This window comes from Gymnoscopelus braueri (genome assembly GCF_963280865.1).
Source record: "Gymnoscopelus braueri genome assembly, chromosome: 13".
Lineage (NCBI taxonomy): Eukaryota > Metazoa > Chordata > Actinopteri > Myctophiformes > Myctophidae > Gymnoscopelus > Gymnoscopelus braueri.
In genome coordinates this window covers 34,496,488-34,513,221 of record NC_137615.1, presented here as the reverse complement: position 1 = coordinate 34,513,221, position 16,734 = coordinate 34,496,488, and the positions used below count along the sequence as shown (strand labels likewise).

At 41.1% G+C, this 16,734-nt stretch overlaps 2 protein-coding genes across 2 annotated transcripts in view; both read right to left on the bottom strand.

Moving 5' to 3' along the window:
* gtf2f1 (general transcription factor IIF, polypeptide 1) overlaps positions 1-16,734 on the bottom strand; it is a 235,715-nt gene that overhangs the window by 106,337 nt on the left and 112,644 nt on the right. The window lies entirely within an intron of this gene.
* cacna1aa (calcium channel, voltage-dependent, P/Q type, alpha 1A subunit, a) overlaps positions 1-16,734 on the bottom strand; it is a gene marked incomplete at both ends in the record, with an annotated part of 141,769 nt that overhangs the window by 104,430 nt on the left and 20,605 nt on the right. The window contains 1 exon segment of the mRNA XM_080446597.1: positions 641-732. Within this exon segment, the coding sequence (XP_080302723.1) occupies positions 641-732 (92 nt within the window).

Genomic DNA, 16,734 nt, shown 5'->3' with positions numbered 1-16,734 from the left:
ATATTCAAAATTCTGAATATTCAGTCTCCTGATTTGATGTTATATATTTCATGTTGGATTTTCTATATACAAATACGAAAGTAAACAGCCATTGTATTTGTATTTATTGTTTACACTTCCTGATAATTGACATTAAATTCTAACCTTTTGAGTGTGGAAGAGAGGCTGCTCCAGCCAGCTCTACACGTAGCACCGCCCGCTATGCTACAGCTAATCACAAACATGGATACATGCAATACATGGCCAGGTCCCATAAAATGTTACCACTCTGAACAGCTCTATGAGGAGGAGACTGTAGCTTAATCAACTGTCCCCCAGATATGTATGGACTCACCATTAAATCTCATGTCGTAACACCTGTTTACATTGTTTGCTAAGTACCCCACAACAAAGCAGTCAGTGGTCAAAGTCAGGCGGGCGGTGTGTCTGACTCTGAGGTGCTCCTTGCATGATCTTCACCCTACACTTTTTCTTCCCCGCATTTGAAGCAGACTAGTTGTATGAGGTATAATGGAAAATGTTAAGAAAGAAGTAAAAAAAAAAAGAGTAGAAGTACAGTTTTAAAAAAATGATAGTGAAAAATACTTGTTCCTTAACGAGTTACTACCCGCCCCTGAAAGAGAGATGAATGGAGACTTACTGGGAATGCCAGATACCAGCTTAAGGGGTCTCAACACTCGCACTGCTCTCAGGGTCCGCAAGTCAAAGTCTGAGCCGATCGTTGATAATATCCTACAGGGTGAGAGAGAGGGACAGAGAGAGAGAGGGACAGAGAGAGAGAGAGAGAGAGAGAGAGAGAGAGAGAGAGAGAGAGAGAGAGAGAGAGAGAGAGAAGTAAGTTTAATAGGAAAACAGCAGGATTGGTTAAAGGCGAGTTCTCGCACCAAAATAAACATTAGATACAGTGGCCCTCATTTATCAACGCGGTGCAGCCCAAATAATGGGCGTACGGCGAGATCACCGCACCTTTCGGCATTTATCAATATATCCTGACGTGGGCTTCATCCTACCGTACACTGAGATCTCACGTCTGGTCGAGAACAGTTGTTGACGTTGGCTGCGCCCGTTTATTCCATTCTAGACCTGCGGAGCAGCATTGTCTGACTGTCTGACAGGCATCTGGACACATAATCCACTCCTAAATGTATATCTACACACTAATAATTAATCCCTGTGAAAATATAACATTTTATAAAGTAATTTAAACAAACTGCTTTAACAGTCATTCAGTTGCATTGGCTATTTTAAAATAGCAGATCTGCAAGCTCAAAAACGGGTCGCATCGCGACGCGTTGTGAGCTTGTAGATCTGCTATTTTCAAAATATACGAGCGCTTTTGCGTCGGGACTCGGGAGTCCCGCGGTCGGGACTGCCGACGATCTTTTCATGGACAGTGAGGTGTACAAACTTACAGTAACTTGTCCTATGTTATGGAGTTATGTCATAGAGAGTTACGAAGTCTACAACCTGGCTGGGTTAAGGATATAAACCCGACGCTCCAATCTCTTATTAACGTGGCGGAATCACTGCCGCGGAATGACTGCCGCCCGTCCGAGTCTCACGGGGAATATCCTACATGACTGCTTGTGCACTGCTCGGTATGGGTTAAATAAATTAATATACAAACGTATTCCATTCATGGCGATGTGATTGGTATCATAATATGTCATTCATGTAGGCTACAAGCCTAAGTGACAAAGATTGTACCGCTACGGATTACATGAAAGACACAGTTGGGCGTGTGTGTGTGTGTGTGTGTGTGTGTGTGTGTGAGTGAGAGAGAGAGAGAGAGAGAGAGAGAGAGAGAGAGAGGTGAGGCGTGTGCGTGTGCGTGTGTGTGTGACTTGACAGGCAGCGAGGCGAGGCGATCGGGGGAAACTCTTTCTTATTGGCTTTTGATGTCTTTGGTCGTATTCTGATTCTTCTTCATGTCGTAAAATCGGGGCGTTTTGAGAATATTTAAGGGCGTGTTATTTAAATGACGCTCGTTTTCAGACGTGAGATTTATCAAAGCTCCGACCTGATGTACGCCAGGATTGGCTGTGTAGGATCCGTTGATAAATGTGACTTTGACGTTGGTGTACGCCGAATATATGGAAAAATATAAGCCGGTTTATACGCTGCGTTGATAAATGAGGGCCAGTAGCTCTATACAAAGAGTGACAGTGAAGTACAGCTTTGACACAGAATGGTTAATAAACAGACACTGTGTGTGTTGTGTGTCTGTGTGTGTGTGTGTGTGTGTGTGTGTGTGTGTGTGTGTGTGTGTGCGTGTGTGTGTGTGTGTGTGTGTGTGTCTTGCACAGTACTGCCGACCTCACCACACTTGCATTTCTTTGCTTGGACCTGTATGTACAGTAGTGTCAAATAAACCTTCTTGACCACTGGCTGACCACTGGCTGACCACTGTAATCTTAGAAAACTGGACTCCGTCCACGCCAAATCTCTACACTACAAATAGCCTATCTACAAGCTCACAGTGCGTTGCGACTAGGGGTGCAAATGATCGATTAATTCATTAATTGATAGTTGAAAACCTTATCGATCGATTACTTGATAAGCTGCGTTTTTTAGAACCAAAAGGAAAATTCTTGTCCGAAACCGAAAATGAGTGCAGAAACATAATTGCCTTGATGTAAATAACGTTAACGAGCGTCAACGAGCATCAGCTGGACACAGACACACACCCTCCCCTCTGCAGGGCTCTATGGAGTCTGTCTCATTTATTTCCAAAAGCCCTTGAATATAAAGGATTACAGTGATTTTTTAAGTTTTATTTTTTTTTATTAATTGAAAAAATTAAAAAATTCTTAACAGCAATTAATCAAATATAGATTCATGGTTAACATCCCTAGTTGCGACGCATTTTAGGCTAATGTTCCGCCCAGAATATGGATGCTGGGGTTCAAGTGGTTAAGAGCACCAACACCACCTAGGAGAACCATATCCTGCATGCAGCATCGTGTCTTGTCTGCATTGTGTCAACAAACTGCTAATTGCCATGGTACTTACTATACATGTAAGTCATCAACCGTTAAGTAGCCCATCGGCGGGTAATATCTTCAGTTCAGTGAATTGTGAGGTTGTTTTTTTCATGTGCCCATGAATAAAAGAAACCGCACAAATTGTTTTAACGCTACTCCAGTAAGAGCCAGATTAAAAAAAGAAGGCTGTCTACTCAATCATTATTTGATTAGGGTGCTAACCTGCATCACGTCACTTAATAGAATGATCTGCTAACAGAGCCAATCAACAGTCAGCCTACAGACACCTTCAGTGACAGAAGCTGTCAGTCATTCAGACACACACACACACACACACACACACACACACACACACACACACACACACACACACACACACAGCCCCTGCCAGGTCATTACAAGCCACTAGGTGAATACTGGATGTAAACGCCTGCCGCCTGGAGGGGTTGAGCTGATCAATATACTGTAGCTGCCGAGGAGGACAGGAGAGGAGAGGAGAGGAGAGGAGAGGGTGAGAGGGGAGAGAGTTGAGAGAGGGAGAAAGAAAGAGAAAAGTGAGACCCAATCATGGACGAAGAGAGAAAGAGAGGGAGAGAGTGACGGAGCAAGAGAGTGATATATATATATATTTTTTTTCATGACCCTTGTCTCACTGAGTTGCGTGCGTGCGTGCGTGCGTGCGTGCGTGCGTGCGTGCGTGCGTGCGTGTGTGCGTGCGTGCCTTCAAATGTAACAACCTATGGGTGTGTGTGCACATGTATAGTTATTTATGTGTGTGTTTCTTGTGTGTGTGGGGGTGTGTTTGAGGTTACAATGTTCCCTTACGTCGTCCAACTTCCAGTCGGTCCTGCTGTCTGACTCACACTGTGATTCATTCTCTCTCTCTCTCACCCTCTCTCTCTCTCTCTCTCTCTCTCTCTCTCTCTCTCCCCCCTTCCCTCCCTCCCTCTCTCCCTCCTCCCTGTCCCATCCTGGCTTCCTGACATATTTCCTTCTCCTCCGGTATAAGAGGCCCAATGACACAGCAGAGCCTCTATCACCGCTCTGAGATCAGCCTGTACTTTGCCTGGAAAACAAAACACAACAAAAGCGCTACGGCAGGGAGAAGATAAAACTGTCCCAGGATCTCATTGTAAACCGTTTAACTCCAAGAGGGTACAAATGTTTGCACCCTCTCTGAGTTACAAATGGATGAATTAACAGAGGATTTTACTGTGTGAGATAAGAAGACCTTGACATTACAGTAATCGGATTAAATTCTGGGCAGTTTGGGCAGACATTTCTAGCAGTTGGGGCAGATCCTATATAAGTAACCCATGCAGTTTGTCTGTACTTTGAATCCTGCAGAGAAACATCCTGAGGGTTGGTTTAACTATACAGTGTAAATATTGCAGTATGGGTAGGCTCACGGACAGTGGTGGAAAATAACTACTGTAAGTACATTTACTCAAGTGCTGTTGCCCTACTTAAGTACAATTTAGAGGTACATACGTATACTTTACTTGAGTAGTTCAATTTTTTTGATACTTCTTATAATCTCTTCTACTTAAGTTCTACTCCACTACAGTACATCTTAGAGGCAAATATTGTATTTTGTACTCCAACATTTCTTTTTGACAGCTTTAGGCTACTCTTTACTTTGCCCATTTAGATTATTATTACAAAACATATATTACAGTAACCTATTAAGCTATTTTATTTTATACTTTGTCTATTCACAAACAACTGATCTACAAGCTTGTACTATAGATGAGCTATTTTCAAAAACGTTTGACACATTTTAAAATGTTTACTACTTTTACTTTGGTAGTGTAAATATTTTGAAGACAATTTTTTTTTGTTGTACTATTGTACTATTGTGCTCAAGTCAAATTGAAGACAGGACCTTTAATTGTAACAGAGTATTTTTATATTGTGGAATTGCTACTTTTACACTAAAACGTTAAAAAAAAATTTGAGTACTTATTCAACATTGCTCAAACCCGTGGAGGCGTAGCTGGTTTAAGCCACAAGTCCTTTCCGTGACATTGTGTGATATCAGGTGATCTGTAACTGAGAGTTTGCCTGTTTGATTCCCGTCGCGTCGACACAAAGGCGTGTATTTCAGTGCTGCGCGTTGTGGACAGGAGCACCCTTAAGCAATGCACCCCATTGCAATGCACACCTCTCTGAAGGAACACAGAAGTTTAGGTTCTCTAATTTAACAGTTCACATTCAACTGCTAGGTTCTTTTTTCCCATACATCAGATTTCATTCCTTTACTTTTAACCTCTAAACTACAGTTAAAGGTTAAACCATGGGAATCACACCCAACATGGAGGTGAGTGGATGTGTGGGTTGTGTGTAAGTTTGTATCTGCAAATATATACATGCATTAATGTACATTATGCAAGATAAATACCCAAAAAACAATACCAGGTTGAGATGTGGGGAACAATTAGTGTGTGTTTTGGTGGTTGTAAGCACAAAGTCTAGTACAATTCAGTTTGATTAGTTAGATGTGAATCTATTTGATTTAATCCAACTTGTTGTAATTTCATTCAATTCAGTTCAGATCAGTTTGACAATAAGGGACACGGATAATAATTAAAACAATTATAGACACACACAGTAGCGCTGAGGCGATACACAAAACCAAATTGTACTATATTTTGGACCAAATGCCCTGTTATCCATAATGTGACGACGATATAAATGTTCTCAAATTGTTTTCACAAATGGTCAAAAGAAAAGAAGAAAATAGCACATCTAGAATAAGGCTTTACTGTTTAAAACCCAGAAAAGACAACAATTTTGCCACATCACGATATTACACTATGTGAAATCGCATACAATGTCTAGTCTCATATCACTATATCATTATTATGTTGATATATTGCGCAGCCCTACTACACACCAGTGTTGATTTCGTTGACTAAAACTACTAGAAAAATGTTTGTCGACTACCTTTTTTCACTGACGAAAACTAAATAAAAACTAAGCTATGATGAGTAAAACCAACACTAAATATACTGACAATGTTGTCGACTAACTAAAATGTTAGGGAGGGACTAGTGGAGAAGAGATCCAGTATACTAAAAGACAAGTCTTTTGGTTTGGTTGCGCTCGGGTGTTGAGCTCTGAAAATAGCAGATCTACAACGTGTCGCGCTGCGACACGTTGTGAGCTTGTAGATCGCCTATTTTCAGCATGCAACCAAGTGTAAAATCAGCCATCAAGGCACCGCCAAAATACATTATAGACGACTAACTCAACTGTAGATTTAGTCGACTATAATCTTATGATATTTAGTCGACTAAAACTAGACAAAAACTAAAACATTTCTGATGACTAAAATATGACTAAAACTAAATGGAATTTTATTCAAAAGACTATGACTAAAACTAGATAAAAATGTGCTGTCAAAATCAACATTACTATACAGGTACACCGGTGATCATGATGATGATGATGATGGTGATTATGATGATGGTGACAATGACGATAAATAAACCAATTCATTCATTCAGTGAAGACAGCAATAAAACAACTATGGTTATTTTCTGCACAGCATCAACGGTCGCTTTACGACACCCATCGCCGGGGCGACGAAGTAGTTCCTCGTTCACACTGTCTCCACGGTTACCGGGGCCCGTTCTCATTCATAACTGTTTCCATGGCAACAGGGACCTTGGCTCATTGATAGAATCTCCGTGTCACCTTGGTAACGGGGCCAAAGGGAGGAGGAGCCTGATTGATGATTGTTTTCGTCTTTCCCACCTACCGTCACGGTACACGGTAAACCTCCAGTGTTCATTTAACTCTGGGACTGTACAATTGGACCCGGAAGGGTCCATTTGGTTACATTTGTACACTCTCAGAGTTACAAATGAATGAATCAACACAGAGGATTTTGCTGTGTATGAGCATGCACGCACACACACACTTGCACACGCACAAAAACAAAAATACATTCAGACGCACACTTGTGCGCAGCAAAGAAGACACATTATCTTGACATTAGACATGTGAGTGAGCACATTGACGCGCACGCACTGCATGCACGCATGCACACTGAAAACTAGGTCATCTGGAATTACCTTCTTCTCTGAAGTAGAAACACTGTCAATATCTCATAGGCTTATACAGTACATTAAGCACGCACACATACATACACACACATTCATATGCACTAAGTCACAAACACGCGCACACACAGAGAAACACACAGACACACAGACATCAACTGTACCAGCACACATAAGAGAAGATGATCATAATAAACTATTTCACTTTTACACAATGGGGCTTTTAGCATACCCTTTGACTATTCTAACTGTACTGTTAACAAAGTATTCTGATAAAGTATTCAATCAATCAATCAATCTCCCAATGATCACAACTCCCATCTCTCTCTCTCTCTCTCTCTCTCTCTCTCTCTCTCTCTCTCTCTCTCTCTCTCTCTCTCTCTCTCTCTCTCTCTCTCTCTCTCTCTCTCTCTCTCTCTCTCTCTCTCTCTCTCTCTCTCTCTCTCTCTCTCTCTCTCTCTAACTCGCTTAACTGCTGATCTCAGCTAAAACAGGCTACTCATCCGTCTCTCCCTGGCTCACTTTTTCAGCTCTGTTCCTGCATTTGAATGACGTCATTCTATAACGTTTGTGGACAAATATATGGTATGCTGGTATGCAACGTAGGTGCGGCTGTCATTGTTGGGGGCTTTGTCAGAGTACCCGTTATACCCGTCTGTCCGTGTCATTTCCCTTTTGTGCCCATATATGGAGATGTCTGCTTCCAATTCTGTCTGTCTACCTGTGTCCCTTTTATGCCCATATATGGAGAAATCTATATCTATCAGTCCATGTCCCTTTTATACCCATAAATGGAGATCCCTGATGTCATCAGTATATGGCCATATATTGGAATGCCCATATATGGGCATAGCGGTCGGATCTGTGGCTCTAGACAACCAGATCTCTGATTTACGCAGGTACCCTGCTACCTGTTTATTTGGACATGGTCAAATAATAAAGAATTGTTTCCAAACCCCCCCTCTTCACCATAAACCAGCACCATGAACATCTCTTTACCATAAACCAGCACCATGAACATCTCTTTACCATAAACCAGCACTATATACATCTCTTTACCATAAATCAGCACTATAGACATCTCTTCACCATAAACCAGCACCATGAACATCTCTTTACCATAAACCAGCACCATGAACATCTCTTTACCATAAACCAGCACTATAGACATCTCTTTACCATAAACCAGCACTATATACATCTCTTTACCATAAATCAGCACTATAGACATCTCTTTACCATAAACCAGCACTATGGACATCTCTTTACCATAAATCAGCACTATGGACATCTCTTTACCATAAACCAGCACCATGAACATCTCTTTACCAAACCAGCACTATGGACATCTCTTTACCATAAACCAGCACTATGGACATCTCTTTACCATAAACCAGCACCATGAACATCTCTTTACCAAACCAGCACTATGGACATCTCTTTACCATAAACCAGCACTATGGACATCTCTTTACCATAAACCAGCACCATGAACATCTCTTTACCATAAACCAGCACTATAGACATCTCTTTACCATAAACCAGCACTATAGACATCTCTTTACCATAAACCAGCACTAAAGACATCTCTTTACCATAAACCAGCACTATGGACATCTCTTTACCATAAACCAGCACTATGGACATCTCTTTACCATAAACCAGCACTATGGACATCTCTTTACCATAAACCAGCACTATGGACATCTCTTTACCATAAACCAGCACTATATACATCTCTTTACCATAAACCAGCACCATGAACATCTCTTTACCATAAACCAGCACTATAGACATCTCTTTACCATAAACCAGCACCATGAACATCTCTTTACCATAAACCAGCACTATATACATCTCTTTACCATAAACCAGCACCATGAACATCTCTTTACCATAAACCAGCACTAAAGACATCTCTTTACCATAAACCAGCACCATGAACATCTCTTTACCATAAACCAGCACTATATACATCTCTTTACCATAAACCAGCACCATGAACATCTCTTTACCATAAACCAGCACTAAAGACATCTCTTTACCATAAACCAGCACTATGGACATCTCTTTACCATAAACCAGCACTAAAGACATCTCTTTACCATAAACCAGCACCATGAACATCTCTTTACCATAAACCAGCACTATAGACATCTCTTTACCATAAACCAGCACCATGAACATCTCTTTACCATAAACCAGCACTATAGACATCTCCTTACCATAAACCAACACCATGGACATCTCTTTACCATAAACCAACACTATAGACATCTATTTACCATAAACCAGCACTATAGACATCTCCTTACCATAAACCAACACCATGGACATCTCTTTACCATAAACCAACACTATAGACATCTCTTTACCATAAACCAACACTATAGACATCTATTTACCATAAACCAGCACTATGGACATCTCTTTACCATAAACCAGCACTATGGACATCTCTTTACCATAAACCAACACTATAGACATCTCTTTACCATAAACCAGCACTATGGACATCTCTTTACCATAAACCAGCACTATAGACATCTCTTTACCATAAACCAGCACTATGGACATCTCTTTACCATAAACCAGCACTATAGACATCTCTTTACCATAAATCAGCACTATGGACATCTCTTTACCATAAACCAGCACTATGGACATCTCTTTACCATAAATCAGCACTATGGACATCTCTTTACACCATAAATCAGCACTATGGACATCTCTTTACCATAAACCAGCACCATGAACATCTCTTTACCATAAACCAGCACTATAGACATCTCCTTACCATAAACCAGCACTATGGACATCTCTTTACCATAAACCAGCACTATGGACATCTCTTTACCATAAACCAACACCATGGACATCTCTTTACCATAAACCAACACTATAGACATCTCTTTACCATAAACCAGCACTATGGACATCTCTTTACCATAAACCAGCACTATGGACATCTCTTTACCATAAACCAACACTATAGACATCTCTTTACCATAAACCAGCACTATGGACATCTCTTTACCATAAACCAGCACTATGGACATCTCTTTACCATAAACCAGCACTATAGACATCTCTTTACCATAAACCAGCACTATAGACATCTCTTTACCATAAACCAGCACTATGGACATCTCTTTACCATAAACCAGCACTATAGACATCTCTTTACCATAAACCAGCACTATAGACATCTCTTTACCATAAACCAACACTATAGACATCTCTTTACCATAAACCATCACTATAGACATCTCTTTACCATAAACCAGCACTATGGACATCTCTTTACCATAAACCAGCACTATGGACATCTCTTTACCATAAACCAGCACTATGGACAGCTATTCACCAGAAAACAGGACCATGGACAGCTCTTCACCAGAAAACAGGACCATGGACAGCTCTTCACCAGAAAACAGGACCATGGACAGCTCTTCAACATAGAACAAATGTAACCAAACGGACTCTGTCCAAACCAAATGCACTTGGTTTAAACTATGAACTAATTATCTGATATACAAAACAACATCAAATTCATTTCAGTTGATGTATAATTCACTGAATGGAGATATAAGGAAGACAAAGACATTCCTTCCTCCCTCACTTCCTTCCTAAGTTTTTCCTTCCTTCTTCTAGTCATTTGCAGCATTGTTGTATTTTACAACAGCCAGAGAGAAGGAGGGACTGTAGGAAGGTTTCAAGGGAGAGATGGAGGGGAGGAAGCTGGGTGAGAGGAGCGCTGTAAACCAGAAGTAATTGGACTAATAATCAATGGAGTACGTAAAACACAACTGCATGGCTCATACCCAGGACCACATTGCCCTGACAATTTACTGCAACAAATTAGCCAACATACACACACACACACACACACACACACGCACACGCACACGCACACAAAGATTGACTGTGAATGTGTAATCTATTTAGATGTGTGTGTGTGTGTGTGTGTGTGTGTGTGTGTGTGTGTGTGTGTGTGTGTGTGTGTGTGTGTGTGTGTGTGTGTGTGTGTGTGTGTGTGTGTGTGTGTGTGTGCGCGCGTGCGTGCGTGTTATTTAATAGGTACAGTTTACATGATAGAGTATGTGTTTTACTAGCATGGCACTGAAAATATACAGTATGATTTGAATCATTACGGGTTCATTTTCACACATGGTTACATTTGAACACTCTCAGAGTTCAATTAACATTCAAGACTTTACAGACCACCTATAGCCCGGCAAATATAACCTTCTAATTGGCTGAGAGGGGGTACATTAATTCTCTGACAAAAACAGATGGAACAGGTGAGTAGAATATGTTCACGTCAAGCAACAAGTCATAGAGGCTAATAATGGAGTGACCTTCCTGTCCAATCTTGAGCTATTGATAGTAAGTTAGTGTGCAGTTTGTGAACAAAGCTACACAAATCACAAGGTGGTGTTCAGTGGTGAAAGTGCACTATGCAAGCTGGCTGCTTGTATGCATTTGTGTCCTATTATTGGTGATGGTCTACGCCTCATTTGGTCAAATGGAAATAGAGATCTGTATAAATACTTCATCACAATTTTGGGCATGTCATTAAAGGCAAAATATAATAATAATAATAATAATAATACACACAATTTCACCAATGTTTTTGAAAATAGCAGATCTGCAAGCTCACAATAATGTCACATTGCGACATGTTGTGGCAATGAGAGGGCGAGAATATATCAACAACTCAGCATGTGGAAGAAAGAGGGGGAGAGAGAGAGAGAGAGAGAGAGAGAGAGAGAGAGAGAGAGAGAGAGAGAGAGAGAAAGATAGAAAGCGAGAGAGGGTGTTTCACAGCTGTGAGGAAGAATTGATCATCTGCAGCAGTGAAAAACAGGTTGCTGCTGCACCACATACAAACGCACGCACGCACGCACACGTGCACGCACGCACAATGTGACCTGCCCCTCTCTCCTGGTTCTCTCTCTCTTCCTCTCGTGCTCAAGTTGAAGCTGGCTTATCTCCTCTGGCTTTCCTTCCCTGCTAGTTTTACAACTCATCCCTCATTCCTCATTTGCATTCTGTCACAGATCTGCCTCTCCATGCACTACGCTGCCCGCTAAGAGTTACTTTCAATTTTCAAATGCAATCTGCTACAAGACATCTATGACCTACTTGAAGCTGTGTACTTGCCGGTGTGTTCAGCTGGAATACTGGAAGTCACAACTCATTTTGCCACCAAAATGTGTAGAGATCGCAAACCTTTAAACAATCCATTGTTGTACTTCACTGGCAGTATTTGTAATAGTGTGTGGCTACCAGCAAAAAGAGCACCGCACATTCATGTAAGAAGGTGTGACATTGTGCTATTGTAGCTCAAAATGTTGCCTCATCATCCATCACAATGCCTTTCTCCCTTTGAACATGTAGCTATTATAGCCTCTAATGCCAGTTTAAGCAAGCTGTCCAATGAGAGATATGTTATTATTCAAGACAGGTACAGTAGGTACGGCTGTCATGATCATGACATTTTACTTTACAATTAATTGGTACACAAATAATTGCGATTAACGATTTCATTATGTTTTTGGCATTGAACATTGGAACATTTGCCGTTTGGCTTTTTAGGCTTTGTCAACGAAAATTGCACAGGGCTGATATGACAATCAACTTAAATATAAAAAGCGATGATTGTTACCAATAATCAAAATAAACAATGTATGGCCAAAACTTCTAAAATTAAGAAAATAGCCAATCTACAAGCCACAACATGCCGCGATGCATCGCAATGCAACGCATCGCAATGCAGTGCGCTGTGAGCTTGTAGAATAATTTTGCTTTTCAACAGATGAATTGATGCACCAGAGGAATGGAAAGTATTCTGACGATTATGCAACAATAATTGCGATTATCTCAAATAACTGTGATCAGGCGATTAAGTAATAATTGTAACAGGCCTACATTTAGGTGAAATTTTAAGCTATCCTAATCTCCCCTACTCCTACCTTCATCTTGCTCACTGCTCCGCTGTCTCACTGACCATCTGAACATTTGTAAATCCAATCTTTGCTTCTGAGGGTCCCTAGAACAAAACATTTTGAGATGGGGTCTGCGGCCAAACACATATCTAGACATGTTTTCTAAATCTTAACAGTATGTTGCTATATCAGTGGTGCTCCAACTTTTCCATGTCAAGGACCCCCAAAATGATATGTATTTGGCCGCAGACCCCCATCTCAAAACATGTTGTTCCAGGGACTCGCAGAAGCACAGATCGGAGTGAATTGGTTTTGGTTTAAAACATAGATATATATTCAAAGATTTGCAAGCTCAAAAGATTTGCAAGCTCTGAGCTTGTAGATGTGCTATTTTTGGCTAATGTTTCCCACAGGATATGAATGCTGGGGTTCAAGTGGTTAAAGCCTAAACTCACACATCACACATGACTAATGCCTAATTTATGCTTCATCGCAAGACAGCGCCGCGCACGAGCTTGAGCTCGGTTATTTTCAGCATGCGAGTATGAATCAGACTTATAGGTGCTACTCACTGGTTACCGTGTGGGCAGTGGTGAAAATTTTACTTGACTAACAGTACAAAAGTATTGGCATCAAGACATACTTACGCTACCAAGCGCTTGCATGGATGTGAGTGCATGGGGTAAGTGTTTGTTAGGAAAGGGCAATGTGTTTGTATGTGTATGTGTGTGTGTGTGGGCCTGGGCCGTATAGCGTGACGGTCCAGGCACCCTAGGCTGCAATGTCAGCCTGACAGCGTGTTGCGGGTTCGACTCCCGTTCCCGACGACCTTTGCCGCGTGTCACCCCCCATCTCTCTCCCCATTTCCTGTCAGCCTACTTTCACTATCCCTCTCTAAATAAAGGCATAAAAAGCCCCCCAAAAACATCTTTAAATGTGGTGTGTGTGTGTGTGTGTGTGTGTGTGTGTGTGTGTGTGTGTGTGTGTGTGTGTGTGTGTGTGTGCGCGCGCGCTCGTGTGAGGGGGGTGGTGGGGTTGGCGCATATGGGTACTCATGACTTAATATTTCTTTGTGCTTCGTCAGCAAAGATGTGCAAGATTTATATAACCTGTAAAACTGTCCAAGTCACACACACACACACGCACACGCACACACACACACACACACACACTGTTGCCTGCCAATACTTCCATATCCTCCATGTCGCTTGCCAGTGGTGGAAAATAACCAAGTACATTTATATTTTAGTACTGTACTTAAGTACAACTCTGAGATACTTTTACTTGAGTATTTTGTTTTATACTTTATACTTCTACTCGTCTATATCTGAGGAGCAAGCATTGTACGTTTTACTCCAGTGCAATAATTTGACAGCTTTAGTTAATTTGAATTTGTTTTTACATCAAGTTAAAAACAATACAGCTAACACGGTTTATAACACCTATCTCCATGTTTTCTCCATGTTATAGAACTGTTGCTTCCATCTAGACATCCATCAGAACCAGTGGTGTAAAGTGACTGTACTTAAGTACAATTTTATTTAGGTATTTTTTACTTTACTGGAGTATTTCCAATTTTCAGTACTTTTACTTCTACTCCACTACATCTCAGAGGCAAATATTGTACTTTTACTCCACTACAATTATTTGAAAACTTTAGCTACTACAGTAGTTACATTCCCACTCAGCAAACTCACAATGCGTCGCAATGCGACACATTGTGAGGCTGTAGATCTTCTATTTTCAAAAGATTTGTATACATTTAAAGACTTGTGAAATGGGACATTCTGCATAATGAGTACTTTCTACTTTTGGTTTAAGTACATTTTGATACCAATACTTTTACTCAAGTACATTTTGAATTCCGGACTTTTACTTGTAACAGAGTATTTCTACATTTAGGTATTGATACTTTTACTTAAGTAAAAAATGTGAGTACTTGTTCCACCACTGACCAGAACAGTGATCTCGACCGGTTTGTCTTGAACCATTAGTGTTGTTTTACGAATCCTGAAGCTTGTGCACTGACTGCACTCTCTGATATGAACGGGAATGGAGTTCCATCTGTTTGCTGCACTGAAACTACAGATTGTCTAACAGCAGTGTTCCTAAATTTAGCTGAGCAGTCCCATGCCCCTGGTCTCCCTATCACTGTTCCTGCACAGTCATATACATCAGCTGTTCTCTAACTTTTTGGTGCCAAGGACCCCCAAATTGATATATATTTGGCCGCGGACCCCCATCTGGAAAATGTTTTGTGCCAGAGACCCCCAGAAGAGAAGATTTGTGTTAAAACAAATGTCAAACACTTTAAAAAATGTTCAAAAATAGCAGATGTACAGTACAAGCTCGCAGCGCGTCACGAAGCTGTGAGCTTGTATATCTGCTATTTTTAAATAGCCAGGGGAACACATTTTGCTGGGGACCCCCTGGAACCGCTCCAAGGACCCCTGGGGGTCCCCGGACCCCACTTTGAGGACCAATGATCTACATTGTTTAAATGGTTAATTAATTTGTACATCAGGCACGTATCAACAAAGCAAGGAAAACTACTAAAGGTCATAAAATGATGTGTGTGTGTTTATATATTATATTGTATATTATCAATACAAAACATTCATTAAATTATACACTATGATGCAGTATTATAGGTACCAATATACTGTAGGTACCGAGCAACACAAGTAATTAAAATCAATAATAATTAATTAAAATCAACCCCAGCCTTAATGGCTGCGACATTAACTAATAATTAATAATATGATTGTGAAATGTGCCATTCTGCATAACGAGAATACGTTTGGTATTGTAAGTGTGTATAGATGTATATACTAGAGTATTCTGCTGGTGAAGACTGATGTAGACAGTCAGTGACTCACTTAAAGTACGTATACGCACTGGCTACACACTTTTACTGCTCCGGGTTTAAAGTGCCAGCTGGCAACGTCTAACGGTAAACATTTACAGCCCACCCCCCCCCCCCCCCCCCCACACACACACACGTCATTGTGTCTGCCGTCACCTCACATGCTCCCAATCTCTAACCACCTTCTGAACGCTGATCCCATGTACATTCAGTGCTCAGATATTTTTTTTTAGAGTAGCATAGCAATACCATAATGTGGAAATATGATAGTAGTATTGGCATCAATATATACTTAAGTACCACATGTAACGTACTCGTTACATGTGGATGTAACGGATGTGTTCATCACTTTAACACATTAACTGCCAAGACCGTAGTCCTACGGGCCGTTAAATCCAACTGTTAAGCGCCGAGACCGTAGCCCTACGGGCTGCGGTCTTTTCGCGCATGCGCGGTCCGGGTGCACTTTCGGAATTTTTTTGATCCACTTCCGTTTCCGGTTTGATGACAGGAAATAGAATTATTTGGGATCCGGTTTTAACGATCACGCCCGCTCCCATTCTACAGACGAAACTGAAACTCAATTCTCTTCCTGTAGTTTTTTCTCCTCGCATTTCACTGTTTAACGTAATCCGCTCTAACTCAAACATGGATGCCCTGTTTGACACGTGGTTTTCACTGGGAGATACAGGGAGATCGCGCGGATGTAAACAGACCGTGTAGCGCTCAATCTTAAGGATTTTAACAAGATCTATGGCGACATGAAAAAAATGAAAAAACAACAAAAACACCTTGGCACTGGTGAGTACATTATGAGATTAGCCCTTGGCAGTGGATGTGTTAATGCTGCAGCTGGTAAAGGAAGG